This window comes from Hydra vulgaris, chromosome 07 (assembly GCF_038396675.1).
Source record: "Hydra vulgaris chromosome 07, alternate assembly HydraT2T_AEP".
Taxonomy (NCBI): Eukaryota; Metazoa; Cnidaria; class Hydrozoa; order Anthoathecata; family Hydridae; genus Hydra; species Hydra vulgaris.
Window position 1 is genome coordinate 20169467 of NC_088926.1, and position 20315 is coordinate 20189781.

The following is a 20315-nucleotide window of genomic DNA, read 5'->3' on the forward strand; positions in this document are numbered from 1 at the left end:
GGAAGCATAACTTGTACACTAGTTAATCAAAGCATCTACAAACTTAACTACCATTAAATGTGTGTATATACAGTGGTGAAAATAGAATTAGCCTCACCATGTTCTAATCCAATATTTTGTAAATCTGTTAGCAAATTTGTGCGTTGCATATTCTATATCCACACATATATAATTATTGTTATAAACAACAACTTTTTAGATTAAAATATAGCATAATTAAATTGAGGTACATTTGATAAAACCATAAAATGTATAACACTTGATATTTGCGTTAGCAAATAGAATTAGCCTCGTCATTAATTTTTTTCAGTTTACTTGTATATTTTGATCTGGTGATGACTTAATTTTTTATTATTATTTGTAAGTAAACAAAGACTTTGAAATCAGTGCTCATAAAGTTTTTAACATTTGGTTTTTGATACCTAAATTTAAAATGGGGCGTGGTAAGCGTTTAACAAATGAAGAATTAGCTCTAATCAAAGCATACAAAGATACAGACTTATTTAATCGGGAGATTGCAAAAAAAAAATTCAAAGATCTCCAAAAGTGGTTAATAATTACCTCAGGATGGGCGTTAATTATGGAACTTATAAGGAAAGTGGTGGCAAACGTAAAATTGATAATTGTACTAAACTAGCTATTGTACGTCCCACTGCTACTCTACATGACTGCATCTCAAATTAATGCTGATTTACAATTACTTGTAACTGTTCCACGTGTCAGAAAAGTCTTACATGAAGATCCAAACACGGTTTGGAATAAGCGTAAACCAAAACTTACTGTTCGTCATGAAGAAGCTATATTACAATTTGCAAAAGAACACGTCTTGGCAGGAAGAGTAGCATCAAGTTTTTTTTAGTGATGAAAAAAGTTCAATCTAGATGGTCCTGATGGCTATCAAAATTACTAGCACGAACTTAAAAATAGAGGAAGAAACTCAGCTGAGTCGTAACATTGGTGGTGGAGCTGGTACAGTTTGGGGGGCTTTTTCCTTTGCTGGAAAACTTCCACTGGCATGGATTTTAACAAAATGAATTCACAAGACTATATTGACTTGTTAGAAATTAGTTTGCTTAAACATGGTGAAGAATTGATGGATGAAAATTTTACTTTTCAGAGGTACAATGCTGCTATCCATAATTCAAATCTTACAAAAGCTTGGTTCAAAGAAAAAAATATTCACGTAGTTGAATGGCCCGCATGCAGTCCAGATCTAAACCGATTTGAAAATTTATGGGGAATACTTTCTAGAAAGGTTTATGAAAATGGTAAGCAATTTGAATCCACATTAGAGCTGAAAACTCGTATCAGAGAAGCTTGGAATGAAATATCTATAGAAACTGTCCAAAATCTTGTGACTAGTATGTTCAGTCGCATATTTAAAGTCATTAAATATTCAGGAAGCAATACTAAAATATTAAATGAGCGTAAAAACAAAATTTTCTGTATTTTCTTGTATATAACTTTAATGAAGCTAATTCTGTTTTCTCCACAAATTGAGTACTTTTAATTTTTTTTCCATTTGTAATTAATTAAACATACCAATTTATAAATTTTTTAATTGTAGTAGAAGATAATAAGAAATAAAGTAGATTTAATAATTGTTTCACTGCCATTTTTGTTAAATTAGAACAAAAAATAAAGGTGAGGCTAATTCTATTTTCTCCGCCATATATATGTATGTATGTTAAAATTCTGTAATTTCTAAATTTTTAGACCATTGAATGTGTGTGTATTTAATGTAATTATATTTATATACATGTATAATTATAAATGTAAAGTTAAAATCATTTTCATTTTAGGTTGCTGAATCATTTCAACACTGCTGGTGTTCATTTTTCATGAATAAGTTTCTATTTATCAGAATAACTTGTTTTTTTGAATTGAAACCTTAAGAAATCAACTTGGGTAACAATCCTTTTTATTATAGATCCTTATTATCTTTTCAATCTTAATTATTATCTATTTTTATTTTCAAGAACTTAATAAATCGTAATAAAAGTATTTGGAGCCCAAAATTTGTCTGCGAGTACCACTTGTAATGTCAAAACTGTCATAAATAAATTTTCATTTTTTCAATTTTTGAGCACTGGCGCTTCAAATCTAACCAATGGCATTTTCAAAAATTTGAATTATTCTTTAATAGCTACTAGATTACTGAACTAATCTGATGTCCATTTTTTATCTAGGTTTAAGGTTTATCTGATTTTTATCATTTTGGGGAAGTAGACATACATAAAGTACGATCCCCCTTGTACGCTCCTTTATACTTTCAAAGACCCCTCTTTTTCTTCCGTACTCTCTCTCTCCCTTTCTCTTTGCGTACGTACAAAATCAAACCCCTCCCCTTTCCCAATATAAATTTTTTGAAATAATGAAAACAAAGACAAACTTTAGTCAATTTCTCTGTTACTCAATATAACATTGATTTTAAAACTCATGAAGCTTAATGATTTTGTTTAAAAAATTAAAGTTTTAGGAGAAATAAAGAACAAGATATATCAAGCCAGTACTCCAATCAAGCCAGTATATATAGTAAGCCAGTACGTAGTACTTGCTGCATTTTATCAACTTGTTGCCCCTCACGTTTGGGATGGGGGAGGGGGGGATGAAGTTAATAGGCTTTTTCGTTCCCAGCCCTCCAATCTTCGCAATTTTTTCCAAAGTTTTATTATTTGACATAAGTATAAACATACAAATGTTTGGAGTTTACTCCATGTCTCTATCTCAAACACCAAAAATCCCGGATCTGTCACTGCTGACTCCTGTTACTTTATGAAAGACCTTGAAGATTTTGAAAAATTTTGATTTTTTCAAAGTCTAATAAACTAGCTAGAAAAAAACATTTTTATATACATTTCGATTGTTTTGGTCATGTATGGTTGAAATAAATAATTCTTTGTTGTTTCGTTAAATAATTACTTATAACTTATTGAATTTAATTATAATAAAAATGTTAAATACGAAATAAAAGATATGGTTAAAACAAAACATATATGAAATAATTTTTGAATGAATATAAAAAACAAGCATACAATTTATATTGAAATTAGTGTACGATTAAATATAAGATTTAATCGTCAGAGAACTCAGAACACTATTTGTTAAGATTTAGTTTTATTGAAGGCGGAACTAATTAAATTCAATATCTCCACTAGTAATTTATCGTTTTTCTTAACAGACTAAGAGATTTGATAACAGTCAAATGTTATTAGGAGCATATTGAGCAAATCTATACTTGGAAAAATACTGTTTCTTAGTATGGTTCCCTCGAACTCCTCTATAATCATTATTTAGAGCTTCTTATAATTCTTACGAGAGCTAATTAAGAATACGCAACTTAATAACTTAAGTACTATACATTTCAATCATCTACACGTAATAACACAAATATAAATATAGAAACAAAGTTTTAGTTTCAAAACAAACTTTTTTGGAAATAGCACCACTGATACAGCATTTTTGTTTAGAATATATCAGTTAAAGCATTGCATACTTTTCTGCCTGTCGTCGTAAGAATCAGATTGTGTTTCACAATAAATTTAAATTCTCCAAGAGTACACAGAAAAAATATTAGACCTTATGTTCAAAATTATTGTTTTTATTGCAGTCAATTCCTGTTTCTTTTGATAATATAAATTTAATTGGTCGGCGATAAAACTTGGGCCGTAGATTTTATCAAACAATATTATGACACTCATCACCCACTCTCACTGAAGCAAATGCAAACACAAATAGAAACTCATCGCTAGCATCGGATTCTCAAATCTTTGTTTTACATGGACGTTGATGTTAAAAAAGAATGCTTTACAAATAATTTATGGAATTCATGTGATCAAGAATTCCATAACATCCCTATTTGTATATTAATCTATACAACGAGTTAAAAGGTTCATTTTTAAAAAAATTTTCAAAATCACAAATGGTAACTGCTGCTTCAGTAGGGGAGACTGGTTCTCCTAGGGACGTTTTTAGGTTAATGAGTGTAATTTTTCATCGGGTAATATAATTAAACTTTTGAAAACTGTATATGAAAATATGGTCCTTTGTGCACTTTTGATGAGAATCTCTGCTTTATATTACATTTATAGTACTTTTTTTAGCCGTAAAATGAGGTCTGACTTTGTCCCTAGGTACAATATAGGGTTGTACCTAGGGACATAGGTGTACCTATCCTCGCTGGATAATCAAATACTCAGATTGGCTTCTATTGAGCTAATAAATAATGATTAAATACTAAAGATAACTTATAACTATAACTTTAATTATTTATTATTATTGGCATAAATTGAATTACAACTATTATTTATTATTAACTACTGTACAACGAGTCACAATTATATTATTTATTACACCACGATTCATAAATGAATTATTTATTACATAAAAACACAAATAATTCCTGATGATACAGAAGTTCGGCACTCTGTTGTCCCTAGGTACAACAGGGCGCCTATTTGACAAAAAACGCCGATTAAAAATTTGAGGTTAGGATTTGAGAGATATTATTAACGCAATATTCAAGCAAACAAAGTAATGTATTCGTTTAAACTAAGAAATATTTTGTTAAATACATTATAAGGGCGAAATTAAAAAGAAAAATATTAAAAAACTTACGTAAAGGGGTCGTAAAATCACCACTTTGCAACGCTTCACACCAACACGATGACACTTCGGTTGTCAATTGACCTCAAGAGGTGGAATGTTGCCACATGCAAAAAATATTATGCTCTCTTACAAAATACTCAAAATATTTGAGTGTCCCTAGGAAAACCAGTCTCCCCTAACCTCTTTAACATTTCTTTCACAAGATTGAGTGTGAAGAGGAAACTAAGGAACATCAAAACTAGTAACCAGTTATTTTTTAAGATCATATGTAGAAATTAGGTATGTAAACAATCGATCCAATATTATTTCCTTTTCCCAATCTATTAGCTCATTGATATATAAAGATTCTGTATTTAGCAAAACCTTTTTTTCGTAACAGCTGTGCTTCCGAACTGCGAGGGTTTTCCGCATATTATTATTTGTCTTATCGACAAATCTTTTCGATTCATAGTCTAAGCTTGTTAAAAGAGTTAAAGGTACCAGGTATAATGAGAAAAAGAGTTACCAGGTAGAGTCACCAGGTATAATGAGCAAATTAAGCACCATTTTGAATGTATTGTAGTTAAGGACGGTTTTTACAAAATATTTATGAAAGATTTATTAATTTTAAATTTAATTTTATAACATTTATTATTAAAAAAATGTTGTCGTTTAAAAAAACATGAATAGTATTAAAAAGGCAATCGGAAAAAGATTTTTTGTAAACATTTTTGTTTAACTAAAAATTACAATGTTATGAAAAGTTTTTTTTTTTTTTTGAAAACTTCTATTTCTTTTTGCAAGCTCGATTTTTTAATTTAAAAAATGTTTTTTATTAAATTATAGAACTAAAATAATACTTTCAAATTGCAATGAGTGAGATCTTCTAAACTTTCAAATATACTATTTAAAGTTGATTTATAACCAAATAATTTACATAAAATAGTCAGAAAAAACATAAAATTCATGATATTTTCATAATAAATAACTTGATGACATCTCCCTCGTTTCTTATGTTTAATATAAATTACAAACATGAACATTGGAAAGTATGGAAAATTTAAGATTTTTCCTTGTTGAGCGAAATGAACAAATATGAATGTTTTTATATATCAACATACTGTGTAACCTCAAATATTAAAAGCTTTTAATTTTTCTTAAATTTTTAACAGCGGAATTTATTTTATTCATTGAAAAGTACTTTTCTAATTTTTATTGCGCCTAAAAATTGCGTATTTTAGAGATCTGTTCTTAAGTATATCATGTAGGCAGTGTTTTGAACTTTGTTGTCTTGTCCATTCAGCAATCGCAACAATGTTACTATATAACCTGGAGCATCTAGATTACTGCGTTTTATTTTGATTTCATGCCATATGTGAAAATATATTTGAGCTACTCATTTGACGATTAAATGAAAATTTTAAAGAACGTTACCAGTAAACATTTTTTCATTCATAAGTGAATAAAATTACAATTACAAACAACACACTCATAAGTGAATGAAATTACAATGACGTAAATGATAGCTTTCTCTGTGGCAAGCCATTTGCTATTGCAAATATTTCCACACTTTGACTTAAAAAGATGTATATCCATCTTGCTTTCGGATAAATTTCTTTAACTATTATACGTGAGCCTTTTTTTAACTATTACGTGCCATAATAGCAATTCATTACAACGTAGCATAAATTATTTCAGAACAGTTTCCAACCCACTAATTTTTCCTGATTTGATAACAAACTTCTACTTTTTCCTGAATCTGTTATGGAGTTTGTAGAACCCCATCCTACAACTTATAAAGACTTATGGATTTCTCTTGGAACCATCCAAATTTTACTTTTAATAGCCTCTGTTGCTTTAAAAAGAGAATTTGCTTTCATCCACTTCTGAAAAACAATGTCATCTAGTAGCCGAGAGAGATTTCTCGGTGATATAGTTCTTTTGAGAACAAAAATAATTATTACCTTGCAAAAATCTTGTATAACTTAATTCAAGTGAGTAGCTGTTTTGATGTACATTTTAGTTCATAATAAATTATTAGTGTTTTGAGATATAACCTGTTAAAATCTTCTTCTTGGAGTAAAGCCTTTTGGATTAGGAGACCATTTTTAAGATATCTCTTAAATTCGGCATTTCTGAGGAAAGAAAGTCCTTACTTCCGCCTAAATAAGTGAAGCAGTGATTTTTTTATTTTTGTAAAAAATTCATTTTACAATTGACTGCAAATATAAATTGAAGCCTTTTATCTAGTTTGTAAACCACAATAAAATCATGAAGCCATATATATGAAAACATATAATAGGCTACAACTAATTAAAAGTTTACCTAAAAGTATAATTACAGCATTGTTATTACAAAATATACTTTCAATTATAGTCTGAATTCTTCTGAACTTTAAAAGAAGTTATTCAAACTATGAAATTGTTTTAAACATTTACCTTATTATCATGGCTGACGACACGGGTTTCGAAGTGGAGGGGCACAATCGTCAATTTTTAAAAAAAGTCTCTATATCTATAATTTTCTAAAAAAAAAAGACCCTTTAGAAAAAAAAGTAAGGGATACGTGCCCCTCCCCCGCCCCTGTAGTCGTCGGCCCTGATTATACGAGGAACTAACATTCAAAACGCGATATGTCACATGGATATGGAACTGAGAAAAAAGAAACATTTATGACTTTAACAAATTAAAAAAAAAGTTCACGATTTATATAAAAATTTAGAATAAAATTGGTTCTACTCAATAAAAATATTATGCTTTCCAAGATATCCTGAATTTGTATTTTTTTATTTTTTTGATTAAAAATGGATAAAACACATTATACGTGAGCCAAATGAACAAAATATCTTTTGAATTGAATTGAACCTGATTCAGTTTTTCATTTAAAACATGGATTGAACATATTTCTTAGAATACTTTTCAGTCTTAGGTTACTTGATGCTATTAGTATGTTTAAACTTTAAAAAAAAAAGCATAAAAAAAGACTTTATTTAAGTTTTATGAACAACTCAAATGTTTTTTTCAATCTCCTCCTTTACTCTTTTTAATTCATTTTTCTTTGAAATGTTTCTTTGCAATATTCTGTTATCTAATACATTTCAACTTAGTTACTTCTTGTAAACTAGCACTCTCTGAGAACCATTATTTACGAAATTTTGTGTAAGCGCTCTGACCTTATTTAAACATCAACAATTAAGAAACTCTAATTTAACTGCAAGATAAACAAACTGCTCATAGTGGGCCAAAGAGACCGCCAGGTTTTATGCCGCGTCAATCAAGACCTTTTTTTTCGTTTTTTGTTTGTTCTTTTGTTTAAGTTTGATTAACAAATAAAATATAACAATAACAATAAAACTTATAACAATAGAAAAGAGCTTTTTTTTTGAAAATCCGAACAAAGTACTATAAGCATTAACGGGGAAAGAGGGAAAAATTGAGCCCATTTTAACATTTTAAATGCATTTAAAAAAAAATTGTTTAAGAGTATTTATTCTATAAAAATAGAAAAGAGCGTTTATAAAAAATTAAAAAAAAAAATGCTAATGCTTTAAGCATTTTAGATGCCCATTACAAAATTATGCAAAAATTAATACTAAACTAAACTCTTCACCATTTAAAACTAACATTAAAACAAAGTTGCTCTCGATGTTTCAACGCGTTTAAATTGATTTTATCTAGGTTTAAGTTTAGAATAAAGTCTTTACACTATTCAACAAACTGACAGTAAACTGTTTAGATAACTTGGATGATAAGAATCTTGAATATGTATGAAAAGGTTTTTTAATATAGTAAATACTAATTTATACTCAGTCAGAGGAGCTTTAAAGTCATAATAACTATTTTAAAGTCATAAAAACATTTATTTTAAGATTTTTCATATAATGAATAATTTACATAAAATGTTTTACAATTAAAGTATAATATGTACATAACATGTACAGTGCTGGCCAAATTAATTGAAATCAGTCACAAATAAGCAAACTTTTGACAAATCATTTTTATTCACTCTTAAAATTAAATAAAATTGCATTCAAAATCCCTGCTTATATAATGTTCAGTACAAAGAGTGTTATCTAGTACTTAATGAAATAACGTTTAACCTTCAGAAGTGTTTGTATTCTTTCTGGCATAGAGTGAACCAGAGATGCGCAGTTACCAGTCAATTCAACATTTTTTGAATTCTCTATTTCATAACCTGCGTTGGGTGCTTAACATGCTGAAAAATATAGTCTTTTCTTATTTCCTCCTCAACTTGTTGTCTTAAATACTGCACTTGCTGCTCATTGAATAATACTCTCAACATTAAATAATACTCTTATCACTGAAAACAACTCTTTCTCAATCTTCTTTAATCCGGGAGCAAAAGTGCTTCACCCAGTTGAGACGTTTAGTTTTCATGTGAGAAGTTAGTTTCTGCTTCTTCAATGAACGACAACCTTTAAACCCTATGTCAAACAATCTTCTTCTAAGTGTTCTATAACTCATAAAAATACTGAGCTTTTTATAATGCCCTGCAGCAGAAACATATCGTCTCTTCTGCATATTATACTTTTGCGACAACATTTTGACTTGCGTCTGGGTGATAAATTCAATCCCAATCTCAGCTTCTTTCGAAGTCTGCAAGCAGACGCTTTACTAACACCAACTTTACTAGCGACATCCATCACCTTATGTCCCTGTTTTAGAAGAATTTCAACTTTAGCTCGCGTGTTTGGAGTGTGATCGCCACTACTTATCATTACGAATAATTAATTAGTGTATTTATCATTACGACTAATTAACTGAGTTTTTGTACATATGTCAATAAATTAAAAATAAACCACAAAAAGCATGCTAAATAGACGACTTTAAACGGAAAGAAACCAAGCGGCATTTTTAACTAAATTGAGTTATTGGCGTTATCTTGTAGAGAATTGTCAAAATTATATAGTAATAAAAACCTGCTTTAACTACAGTGTTTTCAATAAGCAGAAAAAGATCAAGAAAAAAATTGAAATGCTGTACCCAGTATACTGTATCAAATAGAAAGAAAATATTTTCTCAAAACCATTCAGGTGATACTTGGTCCCTTTTTTCGTTCGTTATTATGACGTCACGACTAAAGATAAACAAAGTTTATTGATAAATCAAAACGTGATATTGATAGTTTTTGTTGAATTAATAAAATAAAAACATTCAAAAAATTTATGAACTTCATGGATCTAAGGAAGGAGCTTAAGGTTTAAGAGTCTGAATTCCATGGAGATTTCAATTAAAACCAAATACAAAGTGGGGTTCATTTCATACCGACTATTTTTTTAAATTCTATGCCAATTGATTTTTGAGATACATGCAAGACACTTCAGACTTTGTTACTGCTGCACATGAGAAGCACAGGAGTGAGTTCGTAACATTTACTATAAAAGACCTTAATTAGACTTTTTAATGCATTTTTGCAATTTTTTAGTATTTGAATAAAATTTCCAAGCAAAATTTTTATTTTCAAAATTCGGGCAACAAAGGTTTTTTAAAACCTCCAAAACATTTGAATTCAAAATAAATATTTCCTTTTGGACCAATATTAAATTTATTACTAAAAAGTTTCACTTTAACGGCAAAAAGTATTTTTTTACTTTTTCAAAGAAGGTAATTTTGTTTATGTCATTTCGTAACTAAACTGGCGTAAACATTAAAGATACAAATATTATTTAATTACATTAAGTTTTGCAATGCATATCACTTGATGACATTTATTTTTTATTACAGTAATTATTACGGTATCAAGGTGGCAATTAGTAATGTTTTTTTATTAACTTAAAACTGCCAGCTTTTATATAAATAAGTTTGTTTATATTACAAATATAGTAGCGTTAGAGTTAATCTAACTACGTCAGTTGACATCAACAAAAGAAAAGTATTAATTCTCTACAAAACTATTCACCTCTTGTATGGTTGCTTTTTATAAGCTATAGAATATAAATATAGAAGCATCAAATTTGACAAAAAAAAATTTTTTTGTAAAAATGGAGCGGGTTAGCACCCTTGATCCTAATGCGTTTATGCATCTTTGATCCCATGATCGAAGGCGCAAACACACAAAAATAAATGTAAAAGAAATAAAAAAAAAAATAAATGTAGCCTTAAAATAAAGATTTTATACTATTTTGTGTGCTTTTTTTTGTCCTTGTAACACTTTTATATAATATAATTATACTGTATTCGTTATTGTATGTACTATGGTATTGTATGTACAATTGTATCATTGCCTTTGTGTACAAAGTGTATCATTGTACTATGGTATCTTTTTAATTATACGTTTTGTTTTTGATACATTCACATATATCGATTTGGGGATATATCGGGAGGGAGAGAGATGTACATTTAAATATATAACTCTGAGAGTGAAGTCAAGTTGTCAAGATAGATTAGAGAGTTAGAAAGTTAAGATTGATTAGAGCGTGTTAGAAAGTTCAAACTTTTTTTTTTTTAATTATAAAATAATAAATATTTACAATTTTTTCTTTAAAATTACATCAGGTTTTCTATAGTTTTACAATATATAGTTTTTACAAATGTTCGTAAATATATACATTTTCTATTTTTTATTTATTTTATTATATACTTTTTGTATTTTTGATTTTTTTGTGTTTTTTGATTTTATATTTTTTTGTGCTTTTTGGTTTTATATTTTTTTGTATTTTTTGTTTTTTATTTTTTTTGCCGTTGTGCGGAAAGAAAGCGAGAGTTTAGATTAGGTTAAAAAAAGGAGAAATTCTAAAATAGGTTAGTGATTTTCTAATCATATATAATAATAATTTTGTTGAAAATATTGCAGAGGGAAGGAAATCTTTACTAAACATACAACAAGCCGTTGTTTTATTTTAGCTCATATGTTTAGTTTCAGATTTCCATTCTCTACTTGACAGAAAACATTTTAAATACAAAAATCCTCACAGAAAATGTCCGCGGTGTTTCTACGGACATAATAATTATATTTTAAGGTAATAATATTCCTGATGTTCCTGATTATTACCCTGATCACTGCCATTGGGTCAATTTTTATGTTACTAAACATGTGGTGGCATCTACTGTTCCATATTGCACTCATGATGGTTTGAGTGAGTGTCAACAGCAGCTGCGAAGTGGGGTTTTTCTCCAATAAAATCGCTGTCTCAATCGAGAAAATCGAATTTATCGGAGAAAAATTGTTTCGGGATGTCAAGGAGTTATATACATGTTTAAAATACTCCCAAATTTCAACAGAAGGAGTACAGTAGACAAAGATATGGATATTGTCCTCGATTTTACCACAAGTTTTGCATTTGTTATTTTTGACGATCTGTTGCCTTGTGCTTTTGGCTAGCAAGGCCGCAGAAGGTAAACTGTTGTGTAAAAAACGAAAGGAGATGTTTTGAGTCGGTCCGCATGCGTGGGAGGTGAAGTTTTTTTTTCCAAATTTGGGTCAACGGCATTGTTGTTTTTGTTGAACCGTTCCACAGTGGGCTAATTTTCAAAAAAGCTGGCCAAAAGTCAAAAAAAAAAATCACTATTGTGATCTTATTATTTTGAAACTACATAAACAAAGCCCTGTTGCATTTTATTGTATAAGAAAAAATTGTATAAATTTTAAAGTTACCTAAATCTACGCAGTTAAACATCTGTTATTAAAAACACTTAATAGGCATTTTAAAAACAAAACAAAAAATGTGGTCAAATAAGTATCGTTTACAAAAAAGTTATTTATCGTTACTAAAAAACTAACTATGGACGATACTATTCAAGGTATTTATATAATATTTTAGTAAAAAGTTTTATATTATTTCTCTAAATTTTATGCGAAAAGTGCGAACAAAAAAGTACAGAATAAAGTTTATTTATTTTCTTTAACCTATTTTTCAAGCATTGAAAAAGTAGTGAACCCGCGAGATTCCGCTTAGTTATAATTTGGATGTTGTTCATAAAAGTGTATTCTAAAGATTGATTCAAAAAAAAGGCACCTATTTTTGCCTATTACTTCATTAACTTATATTGTGTAGTGCTAGTCGTGTTTTTTAGTAAACAAAATGGCGGTGTTTTGTTTTCTTTACAAAATCAGTCAAATTGTATATAGATATAGTTATTATGTTTCTTGAGAAACTGATTTTGTTAAGTGCAATAAAACTAGAAAAAAATTAGTAGCACGCATGAATGAGATTTTGACAAAGTTAGAGTGTAGGGGGGGGGGGGAGACCAGCCCCCTCGGTTACGACGTCTTTTTTACCTCAGCTACGACGATTTTTGTATAGTTTTATTGAATTTTACAAAATCAGTTTCTCAAAAAACATAATAACTATATCTATATACAATCATATGATTAACAGTATATTTTACCTTTCTCTTATATATCGAATTTATATAATATAATATATTATCGATTACTTTTTACTTTATTTTTAATTAGTTTAGTAAAGTTATAATTTTTTTATGATTTTTTCAATTATTATATTTTCAATTAATATCTAAGGTTCACAAAAAGATCATTTGCAAATTCCTCGAATTGAAATTTTTGAAATTTTAAAAAACGAGTTATCTTCAGATCTAGATGACCAGCTTAATATTTTGCAATCACAGTTGTGTCTAAGAAGAAAAATTTGTTTCCAATTTTCAACAGATGATAAAAAGAAACTAAAAAATATATTGACAAAATTAAAAAAAATAGGGAAAAGTAATAACCGAACAAAAAAAATATTTTTGAAGACACATTACTAAACATTTAAATAATTTCAGATTGTTCAAGCACGAAATAAAGAGAGAAAAAGCCATAGTGCAATGGGTCGACCACTTTTGAATTTTGATGAAGCTAGTGAACGAACGAAACGGCGAAAAACAGAGGAAATGCGTTCGACATTTAGTTCATCCGAGTTAGCATTTGCTTCTCAGATGAGTCTTCGGGCTTCAGGAGCATGCAATGCCGGAGTTACAGTTAAAGATTTACCTTCCACAATTCAACACCGAGTCGCAAACTATATAGAGAGCCTTAAATTATCCCAAATTTCACAAACATCTGAACTATGTGCTGAAACAGCTCTTTCTATACTAATGGAAGCAAAGCTTTCTAAACATCAATATTGCATTATAAGAAGGGCTGCAATTGCGAATAGCTCTTCTTTTTTACCATCTTACGAAAAACTTAAAGAAGCCAAGAAAATGTGTTACCCTGAAGATATAACGGTAACTGAAATAAGCGCCGAAGTAAAACTGCAATCTTTATTAGATCACACTTGTTTAAGAATTATAAAAACTCAACAAAATGTAATTGACTCCTTGAATGTAAATATTTTATCAAATTTTATTTTAATTCTTAAGTGGGGGTTTGATGGCAGTTCCGGTCATAACAAATATAAACAGAGATTTGCCGGTGGAAAAAACTCAGATGCAAATGTTTTTCTGACTTCACTTGTACCATTACAACTTTTGTGTACAAATTCAGTTTTAGGTCAAGATATTATTCTATGGAAAAATAGGACACCCTCATCTACTCGATTTTGCCGACCTATCAGACTTCAATTTCTTCACGAAAATGTCCATACAAGCATTAATGAAAAAGACTATATTGAAGATAAAATTAAATCACTGGTTCCTCTCGTCATTGTTTAACATGAAATAGAAATTAAAATACATTATAAATTGGTTATGACAATGATTGACGGAAAAGTTTGCAATGCAATAACATTGACGAAATCAACAATGCGGTGTTATTTGTGTTCTGCTACTTCGAGTCAATTCAATAATATCAATTTCGTTAAAGAAATAAAAGTTGACGAATCAAAATTGGAATACGGTTTATCAACACGCATGGATTCGCTTTTTTGAATGTTTTTTGCATCTTGGGTATAAACTTGGAATAAAAAAATGGCAAGCACGTTCTGACATTGAAAAAAGTATAATATTACAACAAAAATTGTTAATCCAGAATGCTTTTAGGCTGCAGCTAGGGTTAATAGTTGATCGACCGAAACCAGGATGCTGTAATACAAATGACGGAAATACAGCTCGAAGATTTTTTAAAAACTCACAAGTGTCTGCTGATATTCTAGGAGTGGATTTAGAATTAATAAATCGGTTTCATGTAATTTTACAGGTATTATCTAGTGGCTTTCCAATAGACGCAGACAAACTCGATAACTATTCTACCGAAACTGCACTACTTTTTGTTGAAAAGTATCCTTGGTACAACATGCCTACAACAGTACACAAAGTACTTATTCATGGAGCCTTAATAACAAAAACAGCAATACTACCCATAGGACAACTATCTGAGGATGCACAGGAATCGAGAAACAAAGACTTAAAAAAATATTGCGAAGATTTCTCCAGGAAAAATTCCAGAAAAAATACAATGCATGACGTTTTTTGCAGACTTCTGGTTTCGTCAGATCCTGCAATATCTTCACTTTTAAAATCTCATGCAAAAGTTAGCAGATCTTTGTCTTCTTAAGCTTTACAAATGTTATAACCTCCGGAGATTAACGAAAACTCTGAAACTCATTCGTCTGTGATTGAGTTTATTAACAATATTTCAACAATAAATGATTCAGATGACAGTGGTGATTTATTTTAAAGTAATATAAATGAAACAATTATGATAAATGATGCAAATAAAAGTTTTCCTTGTTTTCCTTGAACAAATAAATAAGTAGAATAAATAATGAATTTTTCAATTTATTTTTTTTAACATTGCGGCATAATAATACAGTCATAATACATTATATATCGGTATTATATATAATGTTTATATATGTAATGTAAATAAATACATTAGTCTATTGAACTTAAATGTCGAATTAGAACTAATTGGTTAAACACGAAAGCCCAAAGACATTTCTAATTATTAATGTTTTTAAAACACCGCCATTTTGGATCTACCATTATTGAATTTTGGTACACTTATGTCAAATTCAAAGTTGGGGATTCAAAAAAATGCTTTACAGAAATTTTCCATTAATTATAATCATTTTTTGACTTTTGGCCAGGTTTTCTGAAATTCCGCCCACTGTGCGTTCCAGCAAAGTTCTGCTGACACGACTGTCTTTCTGTTTTTGCCTCTTCTAAGTAAAGTTTTTTTGTTATTTTTAGGGGGGCGTTAAACAGGTACCCGTTTTTGCCTAATATTTCGATTGTTGTTTTATTCTGACTTAACTATTAAGTTCAAACTTTTTTTTTTTCTTTTATTACAAAATAATAAATATTACAATTTTTTCTTTATACTTACATTATCTCAGGTATTATAGTTTTATAATATATAGTTATTACAAAGGTTTGTAAATATATACATTTTTCAATTTTTATTTATTTTATTATATATTTGTTGTATTTTTTGTTTTTTATTTTTTTGATTTTATATTTTTTTGATTTTATATTTTTTGTTTTTTATTGTTTTGCCGTTGTGCGGAGAGAAATTGAGAGTTTTGATTAGATTAAAAAAAAGAAGAAATTCTAAAATAGGTTAAAGAAAGATTCGTAAGGAAAAAAAGATTTATATCAAAACAAATTAAGAGGAATTACAGGACTTTTACACAGAGCATTACGTTACGAACACTATAGATAAACACTTATGTGTTTTAATAATGTTTCATAAAATAAGGGCTGGCAGTGATTAATCTAATCATATATAACCATAATTTTGTTGTATAACATAGAAAAAAGATGCAGAGGAAAGAAAATCTTTACTAAACATACAACGAGCCGTTGTTTTATTTTAGCTCATATGTTTAGTTTCAGATTTCTATTCTCTACTTGACAGAACACATTTTTAATACAAAAATACTCACAGAAAATGTCTGCGGTATTTCTACGAACATAATAATTATTATTTTAAGGTAATATTCCTGATGGTAATATTCCTGATGTTTCTGATTATTACACCGATCACTACCATTGGGTCAAATTTTTTGTTACTATACATGTGGTGGCATCTAAGTTCAAACTTTACTATTAATAGTTATTAACTAGATTAAATGCTTCTATATAAAGTCATAAAAAAAGTTGACATTTTATATACATTTTTGCTTGTGGCTTTATAAAAACTTTTGAAGTATTATGCTTGTTCACCGATTATTTACCGAAAAAAACGTAACAAAATCTAAATATGAGACCGTAGTTAAAATTCGTCCTAAAAATAGATTTTTTCAACGTTACGTTAAGTTTTAGTTTACACTTTTTAAAAGTTGCACTTTTATAAGTTTAAATAAAATAAATGAGACCTAACTTTGCGATTTGAAACTTTATTTTTTTTTTGTGACAAAGTAACCAATTGAGACGAAGCTATTTTACAATAAAAATAAAATAAAAGAAGAAAATGAAGAACTAAAGAATAAAATATAACTAATTTAATATTAAGGCTATATTGACTAAAATTAGGATGAGTAATGACCAAATTTTACAAAAGTAACAATATGAGGTCGCGCTTTTAAAAAAAGTAATATATTTTTTATTTAGTTGCTATGGATACCTAATTTTGCTTAGCAACAACTAATTTTTATTAGTTGCATGTTTTTTTTGTGCTATGTACACTATTTTGCACGTGTTTTATTATAAGATCCTCGCTCGTGGAAATCAAAACTTATTTAAGTTTAATATGATTAACTAGTGTTATTACACGTGCTGTTACATGTTGCTAAATAAACTTGTTTTCCTGTAAAAAAAAAAAATATTCTAGCTTAATTAATTAGTTTTTCTAATTTGCAGATTTTACAAGCGTCTAGAGAATTTTATAAATTTGTATGGGTATATTGTTCCTATGCATTCACAATCACCAAAAATCTTTGACAACGCATGCTACAAGTCGTACAAGCTTAGCAAACAATAACTTATAAGAATTTGAAGCTGACAAAGCTGCAACTTTTCTTTTCTTTGTTTTTAATGATGATTCTTTAAATGATAATGTAGGTCTGCCGAGTTGTTTATTTTTTCTATCCTTTATTAATGTGGTATTAAAATCATTTTCATTCTACACTTGTAAAATATATTTATTGACATAATTCACATATATAACTATCATGTGACCCATTTTGAGACTCAGATGATGAGCATGCAAAATGTACCCATGCTCCACAAATTAAACACTGGATCATATCCTTCTTAATGTCCTCGTCACACATGAAGCAGTACCAACGCTGCCCTTTGTTATCTTTAGAGGTTGGGGTAATTAGTACCACAGGTACAATTTACCCCACCATCACAGGTACGATTTACCCGACTATGACTAAACATAGTTTTCTACTTCAGTGTTTTAATGGGCAAAGTGAATCGGAAAAAAACGTATTTATTAATGAAGAAGAATGGATGGGCTAACACCATAAAAAAATATAAATAAGTTACGTTGAATTAAAGTCGATTAAAGATTTACAATACAGACTGATGTAAGTCGATATTCTAAACGTTAGATCGACATTTAGTAACTGTATATATAAAAAAGTTTGAAGTATACATTTCAAATAAAGCGAATCAGTGTTTACTGGGATATGTCCAAAATGCAAGTCAGCAAATGTTGTCTATGCATAAAGCGTTGTCAAACAAAAATAGGAATGAGCTAAAAAGCTTAAGCTTCAGTTGCAGTATTTGTGGCTGTAGCTGTGGCCGTGGCTGGTTTTATGAAACATTCACTTCTAGTTTGAATAACACTCCAGAACAAGCTTTTCAGAAAGCTTTTGAGTTAGGATTAGATCTACAATTAAAATTCGTTAAATAGGAATTAGTCATCAAAGTGCTAAAAAATTTTCTATGATAAAGAACTTAGTCGAATCAGTTGGAAATTCAGTCTTACAATGGTATTAATGATCGACTTCTAGAAAGCTACCTTAAAGCTGCCGATGAGAGTATGCTAATAGCTGGTTTTGTTTCTAGAAACACTGACAATATCATTTCTGAATGTACAGTTTTATTAGATAGAACCTGGAAAAAAAGAGGGTGTGACTCTTTAAATGGTATTGCTACTGCTATCTCACAAACCAATAATAAGTGCATCGATTATCAAATCATGTTAAAAAAATGCAAAGCTTGCTAAATTTAATGAATATAATATGCGGAAGAGCTTCTATTTATGCCACATAAATCATAATAAATCGGCTAATTCCATGGAGTCGGGCAGTTGCAATATTTCATAGATCAGTTTAAAGACACAACTTAAAATATAAGAATTACATTGGAGATGGGAATACCAATTCATACATAAAAGTTGTAGAATCAAAACCTTATGCTGATGAGTTTTTAATTCATAAACTGCAATGTGTTGGTTCAAAAACGGATAGGTGCAAAGTTAGGTAATTTAAAAACAAAGTACAAAAATTAATTGTTGTCAGAAGGTAAAAAAACTTTTTGGAAAAGGTCGTTTGACGGAAAAAACTATAAATTTATTACAGTCATACTATGGAATGACAATCCAACAAAATAAGCATATTTATGCAATGAAAAAAGCAGCTGGAGCTGTGTTATTTCACTGTTCAGAAAATTTCACAGAAGAATAGCGTTATAAGTATTGTCCTCGTACACAAGATAGCTGGTGTAAATGGCAATCTAATAAAATAACATGTAAAAACAAATCTTCAAAAAATAAAACTACCAGCTGCAAGAAGGGATGAAATCAGGGATTAATCAGTTCAATTTTTCAAGAACTAAGTGAGGATGCATTACTTAATTAATGCTTGCATGGTTTGACTCAAAATGTCAATGAGTGCTTTAATTCACTCATTAGATCTTATTGCATAAAAAGAATTTATTGCAGTGAATCAATTTTACAAATTGGTGTATGCCATGCAGTTATAAAACTTAATGATGACTATAATAAATCAGAAAAAGTATTTAGTGATTTAAATATTTCTGCTGGATATTTAAATCACTAAATATCCAGCAAGAATAAAAAAGCATAAAAAAAGCAATCGTCAAAATATTTTAAAATGTAAACAAAATACAAATAAATTTGAATGTAGATGAAAGCATTTTTTTTTTCCATTGATTTATTTAGCCGTACAGATATTTAAAAGTTCCGTGTTTTATAATTTATATAAAGATGGCAAGGACGAGAAAAAGACAAAAAAAAGGTTTTTTTATCACTAAGTCCCTTGTTTTTTCTAGACATTTATATAAATACGTTGTAACTAAAATTAAAAATGAGAGAAAAAAGCAAGATGTTTCAAAGAAGTTTATATAAAACGCAAAGTAGTTTAATAGAGTCTTTCAAAGTTATTTTTAATAAAAAGTTAAGGAAGTAAATTATTTAGGAAGTTCATAATAAAAAATATTTATTCAAGAAAAAGAAATTAAAAAGAAATTAATATCAAAAGCAATAAAAATTCAAATTCAAAGAAGATGACTTTTTTTTTCCTCTCTCTCATTTAAGAAAAAGAATAAATAATCGTTATTAAAATCTATAAATGCTGTAAATCTTTATAACTACTTTTTTATAATATAATTGACTATAATGTATATAATTGAAGACTTAAGATCTTTCCAGACAAAAAAAAGAGCTTGGTGGACTCAGTTTATGTGGTCTTTCCAATTTATGTTTTCTACTAGAATTACACCTAAAAATTTCATTGAATCTTTTTACGATATATTTTCCAATAATAAGTTTTGGAAGTGAAAGAGGGATTTTATCTTTTTTATGGAGGCTATGAAAAATAGTATACTTAGTTTTAGTTAAATTATTTGAAAGTTTATTCATATTTAATCATTCGGTTAATCACTAAGAGAATAAAATAAATTTGTGTCATC

At 28.7% G+C, this 20315-nt stretch overlaps 1 protein-coding gene across 1 annotated transcript in view; it reads left to right on the forward strand.

The window, feature by feature from the left end:
* LOC100204197 (probable dimethyladenosine transferase) overlaps positions 1–1869 on the forward strand; it is a 28880-nt gene extending 27011 nt beyond the window's left edge. The window contains 1 exon segment of the mRNA XM_065801320.1: positions 1803–1869. Coding sequence (XP_065657392.1) covers positions 1803–1845 — 43 coding nt within the window. The 3' untranslated portion in view covers positions 1846–1869.
* Positions 1870–20315: the final 18446 nt, after the last annotated feature.